Below are 14,429 nucleotides of genomic sequence, written 5' to 3' on the forward strand. Positions count from 1 at the left end.
GCCAGCTCCCTGCTGAATCTAAGCAGGGTCAGGTCTGGTCACTGCCTGGAAGGGAGACCGCCTGGGAACCATATGTAAGCTGCCTTGGGTTTCTATCATGAAAAGAAAGGCGGGGTATAAATGTAATAAATAAATAAAGCAGTCAATCTGTAAACACCTTGAAAACAATGCAATGATTACTAGAAGCCAATATGGATGTATCAAGAACAAATCCTGCCAGACCTGATCAAAAAATGAGAAGATTAGTAACTCCCTGGTAGACTGTGGGAATGCTGTGGACATAATATATCTCGACTTCAGCAAAGCTTTTGACAAAATGCCCCATGATATTCTAATTAGCAAGCTAGCTAAATGTGGGCTGGTGAAGAGCTATCAGGTTGACCCACAGTTGGCTACAGAATCGTAAGAGTGCTTATCAATGGTTTCTTCTCAGACTGGACAGAAGTAACTAGTGGGGTATCACAGGGCTTGGTCCTGGGCCCAGTGATCTTCAACATTTTTATTAATGATTTATTAATTTATTATTTGATTTACATCGTGTCCTTCCTCCCAGTAGGAGCCCAGGGCAGCAAACAAAAATACTAAAAACACTTTAAAACATCATAAAAACAGACTTTAAAATATATTAATACAAAACATCTTTAAAAACGTTTTTTTAAAAAGCTTTCAAAACATCTTTCTTTTTTTAAAAAAAAGGTCTGAAAACTATTAAAAAGCAATTCCGACACAGACTGGGATAAGATTTCAACTTAAGAGGCTTGTTGAAAGAGGAAGGTCTGCAGTGGGTGCCAGAAAGATAAGAGATGGCACCTGTCTAATATTTAAGTGGAGGGGATTCCAATGGGTAGGTGCCACTACAGTAAGGGTCCGTTTCCTGTGTTGTGCAGAACAGACCTCCTGATATGATGGTATCTGCAGGAGGCCCTCACCTGCAGAGCACAGTGATCGACTGGGTATACAAGGGATAAGACAGTCTTTCAGGTATCCTGGTCCCAAGCTGTATAGGGCTTTTGTACTCAAAACTAGAACCTTGAACTTAGTCCGGTAGCTAATAGGTAGCCAGTGCAATTCTTTCAGCAGCTGGGTGATATGCTGGCGATACCCTGCCCCAGTAAGTAGTCTCGCTGCCACATTTTGCACCAGCTGCAGCTTCTGGACCAACCTCAAGGGCAGCCCAACATAAAGCGCATTACAGTAATCGAGCCTAGAGGTTATCAGTGCATGAACAACAGTGGTCAGGCTATCCCGGTCCAGAAACGGCCGCAGCTGTCTTACCAGCCGAAGCTGGTAAAAGGTACTGCTAGCCACTGAGGTTACCTGGGCTTCTAGCAACAAAGATGAATTGAGGAGCACCCCCAGACCATGGACCTGCTCTTTCAGAGGGAGTATAACCCCATCCAAAGCAGGCAACTGACCAATTATCTGAACTTGGGAACCACCAACTCACAGCATCTTCATCTTGCTAGGATTCAGACTCTGTTTAATGGCCTTCATCCAGCCCACCACCGAGTCCAGGCAGCGGTCCAGGGCTTGCACGGCCTCTCCTGATTCAGTTGTTACAGAAAAATAGAGCTGGGTATCATCAGCATACTGCTGACACCTCACCCCAAATCTCCTGATGACTGCTCCCAAGGGCTTCATATAGATGTTAAACTCATGGGGAACAAGAAGGTACCCTGTGGCACCTCAGCACAGCTGCCAGGGGAACGAAAGACAATCACCCAATGTTATTCTCTGAAAATGACCCTGGAGATAGGATCGGAACCACTGTAAAACAGTGCCTCCAATACCCATCACACCAAGTCGACCCTGAAGGATACCATGGTCAATGGCATAAATAGCCACTGAGAGATCAAGTAAGAATAACAGGGTCGCACTCCTCTTGTCCTTCTCCCGATAAAGGTCATCCATCAGGTCAACCAAGGCTGATTCAGTCCTATAACCACACTTGGATTCAGAGTTGGATGAAGGTATAGGAAATGCCTATCAAATTTGCAGATGATACAAAATTTGGAGGGATTGCTAATACCTTGGAAGGCAGAAACAAGATTCAAAGGGATCTTGATAGGCTGGGCTGAAAACAACAGAATGAAATTTAACAGGGATAAGTGCAAAGTTCTACATGTAGGACAAAGAAACCAAATGCAGAGTTATAAGATGGGGGATACTTGCCTCAGCAATGCTACATGTGAGAAGGTTCTTGGGATTGTTGTTGATCATAAGCTGAATAGGAGCCAACTGCGTGATGTCACTGCAAAAAAGGAAAATGCTATTTTAGGCTGCATTAACTGAAGTATAGTTTCCAAATTGAGTGAAGTATTGGTTCCCCTCTATTCAGCACTGGTTAGGCCTCATCTTGAGTACTGCGTCCAGTTCTGGGCACCACACTTTAAGGAGGATGCATACAAACTGGGAGGCGTTCATAGGAGGGCATCAGGGATGATCAAGGGACTAGAAACAAAGCCTCATGAGGAGAGACTGAAAGAACTGGGCATGTTTAGCCTTGCGAAGACTGAAAGGAGATGTGATAGTACTGTTCAAGTACTTGAAAGGTTGCCACACAGAGGAGGACCAGGATCTCTTCTCGATCATCCCAGACTGCAGGACACAGAATAATGGGCTCAAGGTGCAGGAAGCCAGATTTCGACTGAACATCAGGAAAAACTTCCTAACTGATAGTGAGTAGGACAATGGAACCAATTACCTAGGGAGGTGGTGGGCTCTCCAGTACTGGTGGTATTTGAGAGGCAGCTGGACAGGCACCTGTCAAATATGCTTTAATTTGGATTCCTGCATTGATCAGGGGGTTGGACTCTATGGCCTTATAGGCCCTTTTCAACTCTATAATTCTATGATTCCCCAGTCCTGAAGAAAGCAGAGATTATAGATTTGAAGAGTTAGGTATGTTTACCTCTGGACCTTTTTCATCTGATTTTACTGTAAAGTTTTTAATACCAGTCCTTTATCATTGGTTTTTCCCTCAGTTTTCAAGCTATTTACAAAGATAACTAATCTTAGATAGCACTTCCAAGGCAAGAGGGCATATGTCTTTTATTCTTTGCTGGCCTTAAGGGCATCGGCATAGGAGAGTAGCCTAGGGATCCGCTGAAAGATGCTAGAAGTAAAGCAAAATTTTCTAGTGAACAGGAATTTTCAAGTTACCTAATTCTATCTCGGTGACTTGCAGCTCCTGGGTGACAATTTTGCTAAGTGCTTCTGTCTTTTAAGAAGGAAGTGCATTTACTAGTAAGGAGTCTACTGTAGGTACTGCCTTTGTTCATCTTCATGGATCCTTGGAGGATTCTCAGCTAGGGAACCACAAGTGAGAACCAAATCCTCAAGATGTCCTGCTTCTTTTCAGCTAGGTGGAAAGGCACATCTCTTTGAGCTGTTAATATCTGGGCATGAACAATCGAGCTAGTTTGCTCAGTCAAAAGGAAATGAACTTGGGAGAGTAAACCAATTCAGAACAAAAGTGGACCTGTTTCACTTCTAAACCTAGGATTGTTGTCATGGTACCCATGTTGAAGAAGCCAGATTCAGAAGAAGTTCTCAGGATTTGTTTTGCCCATTGCTCTTCCCACCGTAGAAATAATCACCATGTAGAGAAACCAGTACATACATCCATTAATGAAGTGCCACAAATGTTTTGTTTGCTTCCCAGAACATTTGTGGAACACATGCATTGCATGCCAGAACAGACATGCAAAAAAAACCACTGACAGGCAGTTCTAACTTGTCTTGTATCTTGTGTATCTTTTTAAATAGTTATACCAGTAAAACTTCTTAAAAAATAACTAACCATTTCAGTTTATGCAGCTCAATAATAGGGATAGTCTTGCAGGGATGGCACTCGACTGGATGCTTGCCCATCATGGCTAGTGAAATCAAGCTGGAGGGAGCAGGGTATGGTGAACACTTCATTATGTGAGGGAATGGTACCTGGTGATGCGGCCACTACTGAAAAAGCCAGTGACCTGGTCGCTAACACCCTGGTCACTAATACTCCCTTTTGGGGGAAAGTGGTTGAGAGGATCGTGGTGGAACAGCTGCAGACACTTCTGGATGAGATTGATTATCTGGATCCATTCCAGTCTGGGTTCAGACCAGTTGGTCAATCAGCATTGGTTGTCCTGATGGATGACTTTTATAGAGAGAATGGCAAAAGTGCAATCCTGCTGTTGCTTGATCTCTCAGAGGCCTTTGATACTGTTGGCCATGGTATCCTTCTGGACTGACTGTGGGATGGGTATCAGTGGCACAGTGCTATGATGGCTCTGTTCCTAATTGCAGGGTCTTGTCCAGAGAATAGCACTGAGTCCTCTTCAGCCCCCTGATGCCACAGGGCACTATTTTGTCCCCAATGCTATTCAGCATCTGTATTGAAGCAGTTGGAAACAGTCATTAGGGGTTTTGGAGCAAAGGGGTTTTGTAATCAATATGCGGATATCCAGCTCTGTGTCTCCCTTACATTTGAGTCATGAGAGACTGTGCAAGCCCTGGACTGGTGTCTGGATGCAGTGGTTGACTGGATGAGGGTCAGTAAACTGAGCCTGAATCCTGGAAGGATGGAGGTCTTGTGAGTGGGTGGTTCCTGTGTCTAGGAGGTAGGTCAATTGCCTGTTTTGGATGGGGTTGCACTCTCTTTGAAGGAGCTGGTTTGCAGTTTGAAGGTATTCCTTGATCCATCTTTTTCACAAGAGGCTCAAGTGACACTCTGTAGCTAGAAGTGCTTTCTCCCAGTTTTGGCTGGTATGCTAGCTATGACCATTCCTGGACCAGAATAGCCTAACCAGTCTACAGTGGTCAATGTACTGGTAACCTGTAGACTTGATTACTGTAACATACTTTACGTGGGGTGCCCTTGTATCTGGTCCAGAGCTACAGCTAGTGTAGAATGCAGCAGCCAGAGTGTTCGCAGGAGCAGGTTAATGGCAACATGTTACTCCTTGCTAGTTTGTTACCAGGTCAGGTTCAAGCTTCTTCTGTTAATTTACGAAGCCCTAAACAACTTGGGTCCAAAGTACTGTAAGGACCGCTTGTAGTAATTGTGTTTTCATGTTTGTATATCACCTTGTTATATTTTCTATGAAAGTGCAGTTTATAAATACATGTATTTAAACAGGCTTGGCTTAGAGTCTTTCCCATTCATAGGTTAAGTTATGGAACCATCCCTCAAAATAGTTGGTTTAGATATAGTACATTTATACAGTTTGGTATAGAATAAAAATAATTTAAAAAATCTATATTGGTTTAGTGAGGCTATTTTGTATCCAAGTAATTGTCATCATTGGGGGATGGAGTGCTACTTGAATTAGATTTTTTTGTGTAGTGGGTTTTTTTTCTTGTCCTCAGAAATAAATTAAAATGTATCTGTTTAACAATGCAACCCAAGTAAGGACTATTTTATCTTAAAGTTATTTCATATGAGGAATAAGTATTCCTTAGGCATCTTGCACACCTTAAGTAGCTTTCTGCGCCTGTATCAAAAAACGCAGTAGTTAAATGACGAGCTCTTTGTGGTTCAAATAAAGCATGGATGTTTTTATGCAGCCTGTTCCTAAGTGTTTAGAACACAATTGTGTGTCGTCTGTCAGCAAAGTTTTGTGATGCAATTACTTTTACATCCATTTGCACAACCTTAGAGATGTATCTATCTTGTTGTAGTAGCTATTGTGCCATGACGTGAGGTTTGATTATAAAATAACCCAAAGAGATATGGATAGTGGTTGGACTTTATCACAGTGGAAAATAAAGGAGGCTAGTATTGTCTAAATTCTTTTTACACACAATGAAAATGTGTTATGTCATTTATGTTGACAGGACTGTCGCCAGATCTGCAATCAATGGAACAAATTCGAAGAATTATGAGACCCACAGATGTTCCTGATACAGGTGAGACCCACCTGCACAAATTGCTGGTCGCTGTAAATTATTTTGAAATTGTCTTCTAGCTTGTAGCAATAGTGTGTTCAAAGAGATAATGAATCTTTCTATCTGAAGACTTTTGAGAAAATGGAAATGGACTGCCTTCAAGTTGATTCCGACTTATGGCGACCCTATGAATAGGGTTTTCATGGTAAGCGGTATTCAGAGGGGGTTTACCATTGCCTTCTGAGGCTGAGAGGAACTGACTGGCCCACGGTCACCCAGTTAGCTTCATGGCTTTGTGGGGATTCAAACCCTGGTATATTTGTGCTACTTGGAAACTAATAGTTATTGCCTTTCCAGTTGAGGTGCAGACTGGAAAGTGCGATGTAGAAGTTGGCTAGTTCTGAACACAATTGGATCTGATATAGTTCCATTGATTTCATTGAAACCTATATTAAATTGTTTTTTGGATGCTGAAGAAGGTAGAGGGGTGTATGTGTCTATAATACAGTCAAGCAGGATACCTTGTTAATTAGGACCCTTATTTGAGGTTATTTCTAGCATGTGCGTGTACTACCAGCTTTCTTGTAAATCCTTATTACATTCTAGAGCATGGGTTGAAACAATTTGGTTGTAAGGTAGAAGTAGTAGCCTTGGAAACTAAATATAGTAAAGATATAAATGTGTGTACAGGTCTTTGTAGAACCAGAGATTCAAACAGAAGATTTACTGATTTGAAGTTCAGTCTGAGTCGATATGCAAGGTGATAGGAAAATGCACATAAATATGGGGAAAATTTTGCGTTCTGTTGTAGCTCTAATGCTACTCCAGCATTAAACAGGAATCAGTGATTTAAGAGAGTGAGGTTAGTGCTGGATCCATCAACATGAGACATCCATAGGCTAAAGACTTCATAATTTTCTTTTCATCTATGGACATTCATTGAATTGTATTCATTCTAAACATTATTTTTCTTGTTAGAAGAAAATAAGAGATACTGGCCCAGTTTGCACATCACATTAAATCATATTTTAAAACAAGCCGTGGTTTAATGTGATGTACAGATCAGGCCACTGACTATAGAAAAATGTTGCACTGTCATTTGATATCTATGTATGCTTATAAGCTAATGGGGCTTTGAAAATTAATGTGGGCTGCAATCCTGCTTCATTAAAATAGAAATCTTGCTGTTGTCTCCCATAGGAGTACATTGCAAATCTATAACACTTACATGTCTGTAGCATCCAGTGTACACAACCTGCCTACCAAAATCTTAATCATGGTAGGTAAAATGTTTTTACCAAGAAGGACACTTGAAGTATACAGTTTCTAACACTAGTGCTCTCTATCTCTAAGGGTTGCTCTGTGATTTGCTGTGGTCTGATCCAGACAAGGATGTGCAGGGCTGGGGTGAAAATGATCGTGGAGTCTCCTTCACTTTTGGAGCTGATGTGGTCAGCAAGTTCTTGAATCGTCATGATTTGGATTTGATTTGTCGAGCTCATCAGGTATGAATTTATTGCTTCTTAATTTGGGCTCTTTACCTTGTAGTTTTCAGAGATCTATTCTTTGCTCACACAAGCCACTGCAGGTGACAAACAGGTGAGCCAGGGCAGATCCGGCTGCAAATAGCTGTACACCTCTGCTGGCCGCATATATCCTGTTGAACACAAAGCTGTCCCTACTAACTACTGCATATAGTCCAAGTTGTCATACCCTCTCTGCACAGATGTCTCTGGATTTTGAGTCTTTTGTTTCTAAAATGTTACAGAAAATTGGGAGGTCTTTGTGTAGTCTGACAGCACAAGTAATTCCCTTAAACATATTTGTATTCTATATGTTTCTAATTATTTTGCTATCCAAAGTTAAAAATTCAGTCAATTTTAGCTGCCTGCCCACCATGGAGCAGACATGTGCATTAGGAGTTATCCTGGTGCTCTTCTTACAGCCCCCAAATGCACCTCCAAAATTGCTCTAGAGGGTTGGGGGTACCCTCAAACATTTGGAGAGGGTGTGGGGAGCAGAGAAGAAAGAAGCCTCATTGCGCCAGCAAAAGTCAGCTTGCACAGTGATGGATGTCACACAGTTGGGTTTCATTCATTTTGCTATGTGTTCTCAGAAAACTCTTAGACTGCAGGTTATGGGGTAAACATTTTAACGCAGATTACAGAAATATTTTAAGCTATATTAATCTTGGTTATGTGTTTTCCTCACTGACAGGTAGTTGAAGATGGCTATGAATTCTTTGCTAAACGACAGCTGGTTACCTTATTTTCTGCTCCTAATTACTGTGGAGAGTTTGATAATGCTGGTGGGATGATGAGCGTGGATGAAACTTTGATGTGCTCTTTTCAGGTATGGTAAACTTGGATTATAATTTCTATTTTAGGAGGATATGTCAAAGAATCATTAGCATTGTATAGCATGGATAGAACTAAAATAGGAAAACATATTTGGAAACTTTAAAGGTGCATGTTTGTGCTTGAAGTTTGGTTGAAGGCTAACATTGTGAGGAAATGTTGCAATCTTGATGTAATTCTCTAATACCTTGTTGCTAGGTTATTCCCAAGCCAAGGCAAATATTTGCCTGAATAAAATGGGATCAAGCCAAGGCAGAACTCTGTTGGTGGAGTCTCTTGAGAAATAATGTATCAAATGAGTTGCTGTGAACAAGATAGGTTGAATGTATCTGGTTCTCTGAAGCTGTTTTACATGAATTCAGACCATTGGTTCATCTAGCCCTGTATTTTCTACTCTGGCTCGCTGTGGCTGTCCAAGGTCTCCAGCAAAAGTCTTTCCCATATCTTTTAACTGGAGATGCTGGGGATTAAATATGGGACCATCTGTATGCAAACTATGATGCTGTGACAGTGAGCTATTGTCCTTCCCTCATTAGATTAGTCAGCAGAATGAGTAGCTATATCTGCTAAATAATTCCTTTTGTACTTCACAAGTGCATGTTCAGAAGCTGTTGGAAATGGGAAGCCTCCTCGTAGATAGACAGCAATTTATGTATTTATATATAACAGGAAGGCTGATTTATATTTACATACATGCGCATGTGCGCCTACACAGAGCTTCCTGGAAGCTGCTCACGTAATAGTCAAGAAGTTTGGATCTTCAGAGTGGTTCATAACTTAAAGGAGATGTTATGTTGGGCTGAAGACTTCTTATAAGAGAAATTTCTTCTTCCCCTTAAGATTCTGAAACCATCTGAAAAGAAAGCAAAGTACCAGTATGGTGGACTGAACTCTGGACGTCCAGTCACTCCACCTCGCACAGCTAATCCACCAAAGAAGAGGTGAAGAAAGGAATACCATAGAAGAACCATCAGAACTATTTAGGACAAAACTCCATATATACAGTATATAATAAGTGTGCACTGTAAAACCATCCAGCCATTTGACACCCTTTATGATGTCACATCTTTAACTTAAAGAGACGGGTAAAGGATCTTTAATATTTTCTAGTTGACAGATGTGCAACACTGTATTGTAACAAGTATACTCCAAGCTCTAATAACCAACATAGAGTAAAATCAGATCTAAACAAATTCCTTTGGGTGCATATTCACATCAGTTTTAAAATTGACCAACATCCCAATTTAAGCTTGATGTAATACTTAAATCAGATGAGAGCATGATGTTTCATTTGTGTAATGTGGTCTTACTGTTGCTTGATTGCTTTTATTTCTATTATTTTGTAGCTAGAATGATGGCAAAGTATCTAGTCATGTTACCTGGCTGAAAATGAGTTGTGGAAGGGAATTTTGAGGCAGTTGCTGCTGTTTCCCCTCTTCCCAGTAATCTTGCTGACTAAATGTGTGCCCCTCTAATAGGAGTTTAGTGACTAAAGACAAACTGAGCTCAAGTTAGTGACTTCAGTAATGCTCCTTATCCACATAGCCCAGCAGTCAGTATTTCTCATGACAAGACATCTTGCTGTTTATCTTAGATTGCCATAGAATAACTTTGTGCACTGCACCATTTTAAACTAACATTACACTCACAATGGCACTTCATTTAACTAAAATAGGGCAAGAATGGTATTACTTATTAGTTGGTAACTTGATTATGTGTTACCTTGCATTACATTTTATTAGCATGAAACACCTTTTGGCATGCTTATAATCCTGGTAATGCCATACTTTCATTAACGTGCATTCTGCATAGCTCACCAAACATGAAGATCTTTCTCTGAGAAGCCTGGAAAAGCTAGCCCTTCCCCCTCTCCCCCACTGTGCACTCTGCCCCACCCTCCAGGAGGGTATATTTAAATGGATGTTGATCAGTGAGCAGTAGGTTAACTATGGCTAGTGGTGGTTGAACTGTCTAATATTGCCATGTGAATGTTCTACATGATTGTAAGGCTTATGTCACTAAAGATTTATATCTTCTGGATTTTCATGATCAAGGTTCATATACTATTGTAGAAACTTCTGCTTTGTAGTGTACGATAGTAGCAATAATTTCTGTACATGATCAAGAGTTAATGCAGTATTTCTTTTCCTGCTTTCCTTAAAGCGTTCATATTGATAAATGGCAAAGTGTAAAAAAAGTGCAAAGATTGTAAGAGGATAAACATTGAAAGAAAGAGATGTGATTGGAGAAGATTTCAATTTTTTTTATTGAACATGGTCAAATTTATAAGATTATTTAGAAGGGAAGCTTCCAATTTAAACCATTCTCAATGTGCATCAATGTAGAACTCTTTAATATTGTCTTTGCAAATGTTAAATTGAGGTTTCTAGTGAGTTACATTTAATGAACTGGCACTTACTATACAAGGGTTTTTTGGCAAAGTAAAAAGTTCTTAAATGTGTTTAAGTCTTTTCTAATTCCATTTTGTTTTAAATCACATACTCAATGTAGAGTTTTCATTTAGTAAAGTTGTTTAATTGATTTGAAGTCTGACTGGTTATTACAATCGTTGTGAAATAATTTGCCCTTGATAGCATACATTAGGTGCCATGTGAACAAAAGCTTAATATTGGTCCTAATATAGATGTACATTAATAGATTATTAAAAATACAGCAGCCCTGTTATCCTGTTCTGAAATAATAGAATTTGATTATGTAATGTTCATTGCCAAGCACCTCACAAAACGCCACCTGCAGATTAATGGAACTGGCAATTGTTACTCCCTAGTGCAGTGGTGTCTAAATTGTTATCATCTGACTACAAAAATAAAACTTGTTGAGTCATTATTATGTGAAAAGTATCCTCAGAGAAGGCAAATGGCCAAACTGGGAATGTCACAGGATGGTAGCAAAACTTTGCCACATCTAGCATTTTTCGTAAAGTGAGTAACGTCATTTTTACACTGTAGAAGCCTCTTCATTTCAGATAATATATGAGAGCCCAAAATCTGTTTAAAGACAGTAAAATTGGGTTTTACAAAAACTTTTGGGAAATTACTATTACAACATTGCCCATGTATACAAGCACGCATGTGAAGCCATCTTGAAAGACAGTAACATTTTTACTGATGCTGTACGTAGTATTCTTTTCCCTTTACCACCTTACTTGTCATTTTTTAATCTCTGATAACATACTGCAAATTTTAAAATATCACTGAAAGCAATGGCAAATGTAATGGCTAACACCATCAGTTATTATCTTTACCCTATAAACAACATTTCTGGAAGTATTTTCTTTGAAGCTATTTAAGACTGCTCATGATCAGTTTTTAGACTCTGCTCATGAATACAAATGCCAGTCCCTGTAGGCATGAGCCCTTGCTAACAAATGCCTCCAGGGATCAAGTGAGATGTGTCATTTTCTTGGCTTTGCAATTTGCGTTAAATAAAGGGTATCCTTTCTGTATAACCAGAATGGAAATAGTGGTATATTTAAGCATGGTTCTAAATATTACTTTACTGTCCTTCCTTTCCCCCTTTTTTCTTTTTTGAATAAAAGGAAACAAACCTCTCTTCTTATCCCTCCAAAAGCTTGTGTGCCTTTTTTTGTAGCATTCTACCACACTTTACTTGTAAGTGACCATTAGTCGTGGTAGAAAGCTTTAGTATCTACATTGTTCCATCCAATTGTCACGTAGGCAACTTGCTCAAAGACAATCTTGTGCAAATGAGGCTAGGCTTCAGGATTCCTAAATGCAATTAGTTCACAGGATAGATTTTGAACAAATTGTATAAGTGGCCTATTTTTTCATGTGTGAATGCACAGAAATTGTTTGAAAACCATCTTGTGGATACAAAACATCACATCTGAGTTGGCTATGTCCTGTTTGCTTGGAAGGAAATTGAGTTTTAGGAATAAACATTACTAAACCTCTTGATTCTGCATTCAAGCCTCTTATTTTGTATATTGTAGTTGACACAATCTCAGTTCATGTACCTTTACATGAGGTTATGTTCAACTAAGTCCTATCAAAGTAGACTCACTGAAATTAATGAACCTGCATTAGTTCAGTGGGTCTACTCTGAGTAGGACTAGCACTGAATACCACCCAATTTTGATCCAAGGTAACAAATTCTATGACAGACCAGCTGAATGCTATGACCTGTCTAAATTATGGAAATGTGCTTGCATAATTTAAGTACTTTTTTGTTTTACAAAATCTTGTTCCTCTCCTTGTCCCTTCTCTACAGGACTCCTGTTGAGTAATTGTTTTCAGCGTTCTGTTACTGTTTTGCTTCATACTGTGATCTTATCAAATTCCATGGTTTTAATAACATTGATGTGTCAATGACACCCAGCTCTACCTCTACCAGGGTATGGTCCTTTCTCCAATCTCACATCTCCAACCATGTATGTGATATTTCTGATCTAAGAATTTTTAAGAGGAACCTTGCCTGATCAGACCGAAGATCCATATAATAGTCCAGCATCCTGTTTCTCACAGTAACCAAACAGATGCTTTCATGCCCTGGTTGTAGGCTTCCTAGAAGCAACCACTCTCTTGCATTACTCCCTAGCAGAAGGTTCTAGATCAGGTTGCAAACTATCAGCCCCAACCAGCATGGCCTATGATGGGAGTTGTATTCCAACATCTGGAGGCCATAATGTTGTCTATCCCTGTTCTACATAATTATCATGATTACCAGTCATACACCATGAGTTGGCCTGATTTTCTTTTAAAGATATCTAACCCATCACTGCATCTTATGCCTGTGAATTGCACAAACTGTAGTTTGGTTGAAGTACTACTTTCAGGTTCTGAATCTACTGCCAATCAATGACATTAGATGACTCATCTAGTCATATGAAAAAAGGAAAGCTATACACCATGCATAATTTTATAATCTATTATGACTTCTTTTTCCTTAATAAAAAACCCAAGAGCTGTAGCCTGCCCTTTTAGGGAAAGTGCTACAATTCCCTGATCACCTTTCCCAGCTCTATGATGCTATTTTGAGGTGGGGGTGACCTGAACAGCACACAGTGTTCCAAATGTAGCCACTCCATAAACTTGTATAATGGGGTTATGCAGAGCTTGGAAGTAATTAATTGGGAAAAATAAATAACTTATAATTTACTAATTTTTTGAGGAACAAGTGAGTAATTTCTTTACATTTTCATTGTACTAGAATGAGGAGTAGTTTTGTGGAGTGGAGGGGGGGGAAAGTTAAAGTGGATGGTGGTGCAGAAGAATGGAGTGGAGGGAGAAAGGAGCCGGAGGACAAGCATGTGAATGAAGGAGGTAGCAGTGGAATGGAGATGAACTGTGGAGGTGAGAGATGACGTGCATCTTAATACTGTGTTTGCACTTGGTGTGTGAAGCAGCCTCTGTTGCTCTCCCTGGCTACTTTGCTGCATTTGCAGTGTTTTTAACTTTTTTGCACCCCAGGGGAAAATGTTTGCTTAGGTGGGTGTGACTTAGTGGCAGGGCAGGGTCCGGGAGGTGGTTGACTGAGAGACACTTGTTGGCTAAGAAAGAATAGGTGGGTGGGTGGGTGTGGTTGCACTTGGTTTGGTGTGTGGAGCTCTTGAGTGGTGGCCTTTCTCCCTCCCCATCTCCCTTACCGGCGGGGAGACCACCACTGCTATCTTACGGATTAAAATTTTTATTGTACTATCCTCTGTATGTGTGTGTGTTTATTTTTAATGTTGTTTTAGGGTATTTAGATGTGCAACAGCCAAGGCCAGCACACTGTAGGCATTCTAAGGTTTTTTAAAAAGTAACTTCACTGTAATCATAATGGTTACTTTTGAGTAACGGTAAAGTAATTCCTTCCAAAACAATGGTAATAGTAATTACTCCTTTTTGGGGCCATGTAACTGTAATTTATTCCTTTTAAAAAGTACTCTTCCAAGCTCTGGATATTGGCAGTTTTATTTTTAGTCCCTTCCATAATGGATGGTTCCTGGGAAATACGCCAGTCACCTCTTCTGGATGGGGTCACACTCTCTCTGAAGGAGCAGGTCCATAGCTTAGGGGTACTCCTGGATTCATCTTTGTTGCTAGAGGCCCAGGTATCCTCTGTGGCTAGGAGTGCCTTTTACCAGCTGTGTCTGTCAGCTATGGCCATTTGTGGACAGGGATAGCCTGACCTCTGAAGTGCATGTACTGGTAACCTGAAGGCTGGATTACTGCA

The 14,429-nt window shown here is 40.2% G+C and overlaps 1 protein-coding gene across 3 annotated transcripts in view; it reads left to right on the forward strand.

The window, feature by feature from the left end:
• Positions 1-12,169, forward strand: part of PPP1CB (protein phosphatase 1 catalytic subunit beta) — a 44,867-nt gene extending 32,698 nt beyond the window's left edge. For all 3 annotated transcript variants that reach the window (XM_061624952.1, XM_061624953.1, XM_061624955.1), the window contains exons 5-8: positions 5,824-5,895; positions 7,228-7,379; positions 8,092-8,226; positions 9,072-12,169. In XM_061624952.1, the coding sequence (XP_061480936.1) occupies positions 5,824-5,895; positions 7,228-7,379; positions 8,092-8,226; positions 9,072-9,176 (464 nt within the window). In that variant the 3' untranslated portion in view covers positions 9,177-12,169. The remainder of the gene's footprint in view (positions 1-5,823; positions 5,896-7,227; positions 7,380-8,091; positions 8,227-9,071) is intronic.
• The last annotated feature ends 2,260 nt before the right edge of the window (positions 12,170-14,429 follow it).

This window comes from Rhineura floridana, chromosome 4 (genome assembly GCF_030035675.1).
Source record: "Rhineura floridana isolate rRhiFlo1 chromosome 4, rRhiFlo1.hap2, whole genome shotgun sequence".
NCBI lineage: Eukaryota > Metazoa > Chordata > Lepidosauria > Squamata > Rhineuridae > Rhineura > Rhineura floridana.